This window comes from Stegodyphus dumicola, chromosome 3 (assembly GCF_044657685.1).
Source record: "Stegodyphus dumicola isolate Sdum_Otavi_A_Nest chromosome 3, ASM4465768v1".
Taxonomy (NCBI): Eukaryota; Metazoa; Arthropoda; class Arachnida; order Araneae; family Eresidae; genus Stegodyphus; species Stegodyphus dumicola.
The window spans coordinates 137,043,153-137,055,672 of NC_140770.1; the positions used below are offsets into that span (position 1 = coordinate 137,043,153).

At 33.1% G+C, this 12,520-nt stretch overlaps 1 protein-coding gene across 1 annotated transcript in view; it reads left to right on the forward strand.

Moving 5' to 3' along the window:
- Positions 1 to 306: 306 nt before the first annotated feature.
- LOC118199386 (GTP-binding protein RAD-like) overlaps positions 307 to 12,520 on the forward strand; it is an 82,879-nt gene continuing 70,665 nt past the window's right edge. The window contains exon 1 of the mRNA XM_035371234.2: positions 307 to 1,705. Coding sequence (XP_035227125.1) covers positions 982 to 1,705 — 724 coding nt within the window. The 5' untranslated portion in view covers positions 307 to 981. The remainder of the gene's footprint in view (positions 1,706 to 12,520) is intronic.

The following is a 12,520-nucleotide window of genomic DNA, read 5'->3' on the forward strand; positions in this document are numbered from 1 at the left end:
GCTATTGGCAATTTTACAAGCATGTCGCCTATATAAATGTTTCGCGTAAAAGCGAGCATGCTGTTGAATTTCTCATGTTTGTTTTGCTGTAACCGCATTTCTATCACAAGAGTCAAGAGTAATCTATTGTCTGAAAAGCCTGCTGCTCCTCATTTAGAACAGCTGCTTTCGAAAACTTTTCGGGAAAATGTTAGGAAAAAATTTCAGACAGCTTTTTAGGCATTTTCTGCTTTAAACTCACCTCGTTCGCTGCCTGAAAAACGAGTGGCTTGAAGGACGTTAGCCTGTGTTTACCCAAACCTATCAACAGTTTAGGTACCACCAAAAAAAGAATAGATCGGACGACGAAACCCAGGCAAGTTGCATTTATCTTGGCTGGCATCAGCAGGTCGTGTAACGTCATGCGTGATTATTGGACTGTGAAGGCTGTGACGTCAAAGGGCGCATGCGCGCTATTTCCCGAGGAGTGCTGTCCCAGGATCGTAGGCCAGATGCCAAATTTTAGCGCTAAGGTTTGCATGTTGCAAAAACGGGTTAGTTTTAATTCTTCACGTAGGGTACTCGGAGCGGAAGATAATACGAAACAACAAAGTGTACTTCCAATTTTTTACTTTTTTGAAAGCATATTATTGTTAATTAAGTCTTTATCTTAAATTTCATTAGGATACATTACTTATTGATATTTTTTTATAGAGAAACCATTAAAAAATAAATTAGATTTTTTCTGTTAGGACATCGGGCACCGGAATAATCACAGTAAACCGTTAAGCTGTATCTTACTTGAGGCAAAGACTAGCATTTTTGCCCTGCGGATTATATTTTGGCGAGTTTTGTGCAGAAGTTTTGTGAAGAGAACTCCAAATTTAAAAAGACTGAAACATTACTCTCTTCATTCAACATGTACTTTAGCGGTCTTCTCGCATAACTGATTTCACATTCTTTGATAAGGAACAACATAGTTATAATTTTTTAAGGTACGAAATGGCAGATCAACAAATTCAAGCGAGCACCAGAATGTCTCGCTCACCTTCTAAATCAAGAAGCAGATCATCAGATAAAGTTCTGAACAATAACGAGAAACAAGACAACCTAAGCACTCCAAAATTCCACACGGTTACCAAAAGTCCCAGTCCATGCAATCGCAGAGCTTCGGCTGTCCATATCGGTACGACAACTTCCTCTGCCAGCGCCAGATCTTCCCACAACCGTTCGAGGTCCTTGCGGGCAAAGAGACACTCGGCTCACATCCCCCACTCTCTCAGTGGATCGCAACTAGACTCGAAACCAGTACTGAATCCGAGATCGAGCATCAGCCACTCCTTGTCCGTGCCAGCAGGTGAAGATGGAGAATTCCACTTGGTTAGAAACTTCAGCGTTACTTCTAAAGGAATTATCAACAGAGGGGACTCGTTCCGATGCAAATCTCGATCGACATCTGTATGTTCCACGCCCACCTCGCCGGTGTCCGAAAATTCTTTCCCGGATTTCGCAGCTAATGTTTCTCCCGGTGCATCGACATCGACATCAACAACGGCTTCATCTTCAGCACCTACCACTCCGACTTCAATTGCTGCAACGAATTCTGACACCAAAGAGGTACCTAAATACACTGTTTGGCTGATGGGATCTAACGGCGTGGGAAAATCTTCAATTAGGAATCAATTTATGACATCAGAATATATCTGTCAATATGATAACTGGCATGGTAAGCGATATTTCTCTTTAATTCATAATTATAATTCTTTATTTGTACAAAAAGAGTAATTTGAGCTGAATGTATTATGATGAAAAGCTTAAAGAAAGAATAGCTGCTTGCATGGCCTGCCGCCTAAAATAATTATTAGAAAAAATATGTAAGGATTTCAAAGAGACCAGCTAGTATTATTTCACGCTTCCATCTCGTAATTAATAATAACAGAAACGAAGAACTGAGCTTATTGTTTTTTAACCACTCATTTAATTAATCGATAACAGCAGATTCAATATGAAAGAAAAAAAAGCTTACGTTTTGCCAAATGGCAAAGCATTGACACGCAAAAGATAAAAATATTTTATTCCGATCAATAGCAATGCATTTCTTCGAAATCTCTAAGTTTTCTCATTAATTAAAAAAATATATATTTTAGGCTTTGTCGTGTCTTATTAAATGTCTGAATTGAAAAACAGACCAGTCTGACAAACAAATATCTTAAGCTTTGTGGAAAGGCAACATAGTAATTTTAAATCACTAAATTTGTTGATCAAAATGTTATTAATTCCAAGTAAGACATAAAATGAATAAAAACAAGTCCGAAATGCAAAGTTTGATTTTCGACATGAACATATTCGGAGGGAGGACTATACTATAATATGTATACAAAATTTGGTCATTCTAGGCGTCGCAATTTTTTCGCAATGCGAGGGACACCCATAGATAAAGACTCTTCAGTAGTTAATAACAGATATTAACTAATTTTTGATACAGAGATATGTTTGCGTCGAAATGGGAGACATAAATAGTTAATTTTCTAAAATACACACAACGCATTTAAATTTCTTTGAAATTTAGAGTTAATTGATTACTTTTATAGTCATGAATATCTTCTAAAACGGAATTTTAAGAAAGTATTGAGCTAATTTGGTTTAAAGTATGAATGGAAAATGGTCGATATGACGTTAACGGGTTAGATTCTTTGATGGAAAAAGTGATTTAAAATCACTAACGTAATAAGTAACTGAACTGTAATGATTTAATTTTAAAATTAAATTCATGCTTAATATATAAATGTGGGAATTTTAAAACACTTGAATAATCGGCCACTAATAAACGGCAATATTGTTTCTTTTTATTTTTTATTTATTTATTTTATTTTTTAAAGAATGCCTTGCTTTAGACTGGCAACAAGAACAACAATAGTTATAATTCTAAAATAATGAAAGGGATATTTTTTGTTTGTTTATATTTGTTTGTTTTGTGTTTGATATTTTTTGTGTGTGTTATGCAATGTAAAGTATTTGTGTTAATTTAAGTATATATTTTGTTGCATGAAACTGTTTATTCTTTGTATTAGCTCATGTAGCTGTCAAATCTCTATAAAATGGTTTAAGAACTGGGATCCGAAAAAAACCCACAGAAGTGGACTACGATTCTATATAGGTTCGACATGTACTTAATAAATACACACTTAAAAATTAACGCATATATTACTTTATTTGCATCAGCGTACAAAGAAATGAAAAGGCAACTGACCCATTACTGATAATTCTAAAGAATTTTATCGTATTAATTCGAATTTAAGCCACATTAACTCGTACTGCTTATCCTACTAGCTTAAATTCGAAGCAATATGGCAATAACAAAAACACAGAGACAAAGAAAAGACAACGTAAAAAATATGGGAAATTAAAATCAGTAATATTAATAAATTAAAAATTCATTATTTTTACTTCTTACTTTTCACAATTACTTTACTTTGCACCATCACACAAAAATACGTAATTGATCGTTATATCTTAAATATTAATTATTAATTAAACTCAATTGATTAATAATTAATCGTTATATCTTTAGCATTCTACATCTCTTCCCAGCCAGGCGAAAAAAACTTGTTGCGGACTCCACATGACTTTCTTATACGGTCTGTTAAATTATATACATATTTCACTGCATCAATAAACTGATATTAAATACTGTTAGATATTTACAGTAATAAACTGGTATTAAATATTGTTAGATTAAGTACATGTACTCGTTGTTTTATATTTAATAGTGCTGATTGCAATAAAAAAAGAAGTGCCGCAACTAAATGTTAGCAGTCCCATATGCAAAATTTCAGTGTTCTTAATCGTTTTTGGGTTATGCGAGATGCATAGATGCATACTTATGTACGTACGTACTAACAGACATCACGAAAAACTTGAATCGACTTTACAATCCTTTTGGAAAAAAAAAGCCCTTTACTCTGTCCATACGTACAGAACGTCAAGGGGAAAAAAATCGTCCAAATGGATTCGGGAATATGGACAAAATGAATATTTCCCTTGTGAAGTAGTCCCATATACAAAATTTCAGCGTTCTTAATCGTTTTTGAGTTATACTGTAGAGACATTAAGTATTTTTTGGAAGCAGGCAAGATGCAAAATTTGCAACGCCTTCGCCAGGATTCGAACCGCGGACCTCTGGAACTGGGCCCAGCGGCACACCGCGAAGGCACGCGAAGAAGGCGGGAGAAATACTTGTAATACGAGATACATAAATGCATACGTATGCACGTAAGTACGTACTTACGGACATCATGAAAAAAATCCTTACTGAATCGATTTTACAATCAGTTTGCGAAAAAAAAGCCCTTTATTCTGGCTATACGTAGAAAGACTCAAGGGAAAAAAAAATCGTCCAAATATGGACAAAATGGATATTTCCGTTGTGATTTTTCATTCTATTGTGCAAAATGCATGGCATATACAATAATAAATTTTTAGTGATTTTCGATCGCTTTGTGAAAGACACTAAGGATAATTATTTTAGCAACACATCATAAGCACCTTAGCTTATGATGTGTACAAAGGAACATACACGTACTGTCTTCTTAATTATTACGTTAGGTAATTATTTTTAATGATAAAATTTCTCAAAATAAAGTAGATAATTTTATGAAAACAGTTTTAGCATTTTTATTAAAAAGGTTCTAAAAATACAAAATATAAATTTATATGACCCTGCGGAACAAAAATTCTGACTAGTGAAACATTCATTCACATAAAATCCAAAAAGAAAAAAAAAATTCTGTTCCTTTTAATGAGAAAATTAGAGATATTCTATCACGAATTTATTTACTCGAATCACCTTTTAATGTTTGTTACCGAAGGAAATGCGAAGCGTTCTAAATATATAAAGAGCATTTACTGGCGCGCGGGGGGGATTTATTTAGGCTATTAAAGGATTGGTATTGACCAGAACTGTGCTTCGCAATAAACTTGTAAGCAACATATTGAAAATAGTAATTACTTGTATCTCTGCGAATTCTTAATATAAAGGTAGAAAACTATTCGAATCTAACATATTAAAGTATAATGAATATTTTACTAATATTGCTCCAACATGACTACATAAAAAGTTCACTTTTAGATTGACAGAACTCTTGTTAAAAAGAAATTAGAATTCTTGGAAGTTAGATTCATCGATCCTTTGTTGATATTGCATCCAAAATTGAATTTTTTAAATTGGTAACGACGAGAGATACTACTTACCCTCTCTTTATTTTCGCAGTCATTTATATTAAACATATATAAATGATGCACATATTCATGTTTTGTCATTTTTTAATCAAAAAAACACTTTTATAGAAGTGACGAAGTTTAATTTTTACTTCCTTGTACGAAGTAAAAAGGAAGTATTGTAATCGCGAAAAGTTTCAGGCAGCATATTTCAACGAAAATATCCATTTTGACCGCTTTCGAATGCAATTTAACGATGTTTTTGCGTGATATGTGTACGTAACGACAGAATAAAAGACTCTTTTCCTCCAAACAAATTATAAAACTGCTTTAAAATGAATTCTGAAGAGAATTTTTCGTGGCGTCTGTACGAACGTACTATGTACGTACGTATCTCGCATAACTCAAAAATGAGTAGCCTCAAACATTGAAATTTTGTATATAGGACTACTATAACATGAAGATGTGCACCTCGTATTTTGGTTGCAATCGGCAGCGCCAAACGTATATATTTATATACGTTTGGCGCTGCCGATATTCATATATATATCCACTCTGTTACCCGGCTCAGTGATCTCAGTTTCTTTACTCTTATATGTTTGTAAATTGTACATTTTTTGCTTTAAAAATGATTGACTTATGTTGTTCTTGTCTTCCGGTTAAGGTTTTTATGCCTTTAGTAAATCTGTATGCAATATTTTTAGAATTATCAACAATTTTAAAGTTGTTTAAGTGCCACTAAGCCTAATAATTTTTTTGATGGCCGAAAGTGCTTGTTTACATTTGAAACAGCAGAGTAGTGGATTTGTTGCCAATCTAGAGAAACGTAGCTTCGCAACAACAAATATAACGCCTTCATTTATTATTGCGAATTAAATCAGGCTTAATCCTTTCTGGAAATTTTTAAGGAAATAAGTGTTTAAGATTTACTTAATTTTTAATAATTTAATTTTTAATAATTAGTAATTTTTAATATAGATATTTTGAGCTTTTATGTATTTTTGCCTTGTCACGAAGTGAGAACTGAATTAATTGAATGAAAAATACTCAATAATCTGTGAAAAACTGTTTCTTTTTTGTTTTGTTTGCTTAATTTCTTTTATGCATCGTTCTAGCTTTATTATAGTATTTGAAAAGAACATGTGGCAACGATTAAATAATTCTATTCTTTAAATGATATAAATTTTGTGCATTCTGAGTTATAATATGAACGAAATATAATACCGTTAAGTGAACCTAGCGCCAGAGTGTCGCTATGTTAAACAAATAGAGTGAATTTTAAAGAATGCCTTTATTCTGTTGTGGTTTATGCGCTGTCGGCGAAGTAGATTTAAGTAAATCCAATAAGTTTAAACGAAATACAAGAAAAGAATGCGTATAATTTAATATTCCGTACAAGGAAGTCATGTGGTGTACACATCAGACTTTTTTTTTAAGAGTCCTTCTGTCGCTAGACTCTTGTAAGACAAAAACTGATCTATACAGTCTAAAAAAATGTGATATTTAATGTCATTTTTACCTTGCGTTGAAGAGTTGGTTAATAAATAAATAAATTATAATAATTCGAGGTTGATGTTTCATCTTAAAATGAAATTTAATGATATTCTTTTGGAATTAACTAGTATTTCTAACATTCTTTAATTTACAATTCTGTTAAAATTAGTATACTGAAACAATTTTTACAGAAGTAATTTATAAGTTTGCGAACATTAAAAATATCTTATGAATATTATCATGAAATTTTATCACTTTAAAATAATTATGTAATAAACATAGAAAAAATTATTAAATTATAAACATTTTTAATTTAAAATTCATAAAAACTTTTACGAGTTGGCTGTTGCGCCTGTGAGTTTTCGCTCTTTCTTTTTGTTTACATAATATTAATCAATATTTTTCAAGACGATCTGCATAGAAATGCTCTTCAGCTTATCTTAACAACAGAAAACATTTTGCTCTTCAATTTTCATATGGCCCTTGAATATGATTTCCAACTTTAAAATGGATTATCCTGGTCAGTTTGTATCGTACGGAAGGCATATCTTTTGTATTTTAGTTTTAAAATCAATATAAACTCTTATTAAATATAAACACCAGAGGGGCGTATAAAAGTTTGATTTCCTAATTTTTAGTCCAAAGGAGCTTTGTCCCTGAGTTTTGCGATTTTGCGTCGAATCATTCTGAATGTCCGTTTTGTTTTCAAATTGTTGCCACCAAATATTATCTCCCTGTATTATATTTGAAGAAATTAAATAATGAAGAATCTGTATAAATGTATGTATGTATGTTTTTCGCATTGTGATAAAACAACGGTACCTAGAGCCATCCAATTTTGAATGACGTAATCCTACTGCGAGTATGGGCATCTGAAAGCCCAAATTTGAAATTTAGAATTTGTTTTATTATCGGTTTCATATTTTGTAAAACTTACACGAAGTTTTGATTAATAAACTCAAGGATTTCAAAGCGAGCCATGGCAACGATGTATAGAAAAAACATTTTTATCTCCAGCACCCGAGACTCTGTATCGGAAATTCTAAAGATATGCTCAATTTAAAACTATTTTACGATATTGCTCTTGAACTGAATTTTATGGTTTAAGTGCGAAGAACGTGATATTTAATAAATAATGGTAACAGGCAAAATGTTAAAAAAATGCTCCTTTGGTCTTAATTTAACATCTGTAACCTTTCAGATTTTTATTTTATTAGTTATTTTTTTATACAAAATTGATTAGTTTAGAATTAAAGAGTGCTAAAATATGTGTATTTCTGTCATTTGAAACACATTCTGTCATTTGTAGTTTGTAACTATAAGTATATGTCTACTTCCATTCGGTGGCAAAAGTATGGGCCAGATAAGTACATTTGTGGACACGGCCTATATTTAAGATCAGTTTTATTCGTAATCACTTCAACCATTTGAATGCTGTCCGTAATTGCAAAAATTCTTTGGATAATTATTAAGGCGTATAATTACGCTAAGATTAGTATTTATGTGTATGGCTTTTATCTGTTTAGTATGAAAACGTTTTCTTATAAAAATTAAGAAGGCAGAAATTGCAATGTAATATATTTTTACGTACGTATTGCAATTTAATATATCTAAGCGTACTTTTAGACAAATTCCATAGCACACTTCGGGAAATAGCAAACAACTGGCACACATTAAAGTAACTAAGCTTGAGGTTTTGAAGATGCAAAATTCCTCCACCATTACGGCAGTGCATATATATTTCCTCAAAGTATTCTTGATTAATTATCTTTAGAATAGCGAAATTACTTAATCTTAAGTATTTTTAACTAAAGTAAAATTAGAATCTGTAACAAAGAGATTTAAAATATTTATTAAAGAAGTATACTTGGAAATGAAATGGTCAGTTAAAATTTTCGAATCCTTAGTTTATTTTCTCAGAACAATTAAACAAAAATGTTTGAGTAACAATTTAGATTTCTAACATATTTCCTCATTTAAATTCTTTTGGGTTGCATGATTGGTTTTCCGTATTGTATGCAATTAAACGTGTGGCAGTATCTTTTTGCATATAAATGTTAATTTCTTATACAGAATTGTAAATCATTCAAGCCTTGACTTCAGCAACGTTTGAATTCTAAAATTAGCTCAATTAGAATGGGAGGTATAGGAAAATGCACTCCTCACAGGTCTTAGTGACATTTGGTTTCTTGCCAACTTGGCGACTTTCTAGAAGATTCAGGAAAACACATTTTTGATTTGGGGGGGGACTTACGATTTTTTTCCGAAAGTCCATGATACATTATATAAATACAGCTGCTGATGCTAGGGCAAGTGAGGGTTTGATCAGCAGGGAGATTTAACGATTCAGAGGGAGTCAGCTGATTTGCGATTTAGAGTTTTACTCTTTGAGTGATATTGGGAAATCACAATATTTCTCATGCACTGAGGAGGAATTGTTTGATAGCTATGTTCTGCATGAGATATCTAAAGCTATTTAATACTGCGTGTCTTGTTTATTAAAAAAATAAACTGTCAGTTTTCTGTTGTTTTTCCAGAGTGATTATGTAAAGATACATTGATGAGACCGTAAGTTCAAACAATATGATTTCTTGAGGTATCTGACACATTCTTTGCCATTAAAGTTTAATATGATTAATCAAACTAGGCATGAAACATATGCTTGGAATACTGAAAGTCATAAATCCTCCACTCTTCAATACAGCTGGTCAAAAAGTCCCTTTTACCTTTTCGTTGCAACCATTATTATTAAAAAAAAAAAAAAAAAAAAAAAAAAAAAACCACCTTCCGTTGGCAAATTAGATTTTCTGAAGGCATTTTTTATCACGAAAATTGTTCAGTTTTGGTTAAAGATCCTATTTCTAACCTTTCTGTTTTTAAAGACATTATTTCATAGCTGCTTCAGTTTTCTATCAATAGATAGTTTCAATAACTTTGTTTCCTCTTCACATATTTCGATTTTGTTGTTGCTGTGAGCACATGTTTCACTTTCTCCATTTTTATTTCTCTCCTTTCTTTATTCCTGTTGCAGGTTCTGTCCTTTGTTGGTTAACCTTTCAAACTACAATCCTGATAATTTACTCACGTTACGTTGATTATTATTGGTAATTATTAGTATCTTTTCATCCTATTCCTTGGCGTGTTCTTTTTTTTATAAGAAAACAATTCTTTTATTCCCCAGAATACAACGGACGATAGTTTTGTTTGTCCTAGTCAGGTATCCTCACTGGTACATATTGATCAAACACTTAAATTACACAGTTTTTTTTTTTTTCAGCCAGATATTCTGTACAAGTCGAGCAGAGAAAACCTGTTGTTGTTGTCTTGTCCATGCATTTCATGGACGAATGGTTTCCAGAGCTTCAAGAAGGTTGAACTTCCACTTCCATCCCAGTTTTGAACGAGAGAATTCTGGGAGGTGATCCGAGAGTCTCCCACTTCTCTTCCTTACCACAAAACCACACGAGACGACTTCCGGCTCGCCATATATTTAGAGTGCCCGTGCCGCAGAGACACTATACATTTACAAACATCCATGTCTTCTCCAGGATTCGAATCCGGGCGCTTCCGAACGGCAGTAGGCTTTCCTAACCCCTATACTGTCTGGTAAGTAGGCTCTCCTAACAAATATAACAACTATACTGCAATTTTACGAGCGAGAAAACTTTTATGAGATATCATTGAAGTTATCCCTATTGTTCAATAGACAATTATGGCGTGACGTATCTAACAAAGTTATACAGTATGTTTAAATGCCGCATCTAAATTTCTATGCATGTGGTTCAGCTGTATCTCTATCTAAATTAACATTCAATTTAGTTTAATAGGGAATATGGTATAGTGGTTAGGGGAGCCAGACTGCGATACCGAAGGGCCTGGGTTCGAATGTAACTGTCCGTCCCTTCATAGGAAGGTGCCTCCATAATAAAGAGACCACTACATTTGGCCTTAGTATAGAATAATAAACTCTTTTACAAAATTGTAAGTGTTCACAATCTGCCATTGGAAAAAAAAAAAAAAGTTTAATAGGGAAGACACAATAACACGCCGAATAAATACTAATTCAGAAGTCAAACAACAAAAATCAGCGTTATATTTACAAAATTTTCACAGGGCTTGTTTCGATGGTTTTACCGAACCACCATCCTCAGCTGCGAAACCACAAAATGATTTTGTCCTGTGAAAATGTTGTAAATATAACGCTGATTTTTGTTGTTTGACTTCTGAATTAGTGTTTAATAGGGAATTTATTAGAATACCAAAACAAATTTAGCTCATCAGCAGCATTCGAGCCGCATCAACCAAATCGAAAGCAAGTTCTATAGTTCACAGTGTTGCCACTTAGCGTCAGTAAATGCGCTTCGATTGAATTTTGCGTTGCCATGCAGAAGCAGACAAAAGTGTATTCAAATAGGAACATCTACATTCTGAAATCGTCTAAACCGCTAAAAGCATCTGAAAGATGCCCATAGCTCAATATAAACGTTTTCCAGCATGTTGTGAGTTTCGGGTGCAAATTTTCCTAATGTCTGTTATAAAATAATGAAATATTTTTATGTGTTGTTTCTTTGTTCTTTGAGTTGTGGTAAACCGACTCCATCTAGGGCCACCCAGTTTTGAACTCATGTAGTTCTTCCTCCACGCGAACGTAGTAAGTACCTCAAAGACCGAATTTGAAATTCCCAATCCGTTTTAAAATTTATTTTATTTTTTGTACGAATTTAATAAATTTTTGATTAGCAAGCTCAGCGATTTAAAAGCTATGCTCTGGAGCACCTCGAAATAAAACATTTTTATATTCTTCAGGCCAATGCGTTGCTATTCAGTAAAGTCTAGCGTATTTAAGGCTTAAATTTAATCAACAAACTTGGTCATTTAAACGTAATGTGTTATCAGTACCAGAAATAAAATAATTTAATTTTCCACTCGTCAATGTGTTACCCTTCCTCAAAGCGTAAGGTATTTTTAAGATTTAATCTCTCTGTTACTGGTTAAAAAAACTAAGCAATTTAAAAACAATAAAAACAGTTCTTACTAATCCTTTTTCTTAAAATTTTTTATCTGATTAATTTAAATGCAAATGTACTTAATTCATGATATAGGTAATTAAGAACATTAAATATTTTTTATGGAATCACACTAGGTGCACTCATTATTATATCTTTTTTTTTGTTTTCTAATAACTATTTTAGGTGGCTAGTTTTTTTTTTAAATTTGACATTCCTTCTTTTTTGTTTCTAGCTTTTTGGCATACTCAGCGTGTTGCAACTTTTCCTACGGTAAATGCTATTAATATAGCTCCGATTTCTTAGCATATCTTCGTGGTGTAGTGGTCAGCACGCTCGACGCGAATTCGAGAGGTCCGTAGTTCGAGCTCTGGCAAGGGCATTGCTCATTTCATGTCTCCTGCTTCGAAATAACCTAAAGGCTCTACAGTGGCGCCCGAACTAAAAAAGGTGGTGGATGATGATTCTCTACCACCAGGATTTGGCGATTGGGTCCCCTAATTCCCAGTCGTCCTTTCTTTAAAAGGGGGAGTATATAAGGTCTTCGTCTTCTTAGCATGCCTTCGTGGTGTAGTGGTTAGCAAGCTCGACGTGTGTTTAAGAGGTTCGAGTCCCGGGAAAGAAGTTGCTCGTTTTTCAACTTTCCTGCTTAAAAAAAAAAAAAAAAAAAAAAAAAAAAAAACTAGTGTTTTTACAGTGCGCCCTAACTGAAAGGTGGTGAAGGATGATTCTTCATTTGGCGATGGGGTCCCCTAAATCTCCAGTCGCCCTTTAAAAGGGGAGTATGTAAGGTATTTCTCCCACCTTCTTAGCGTGTCTTTGTG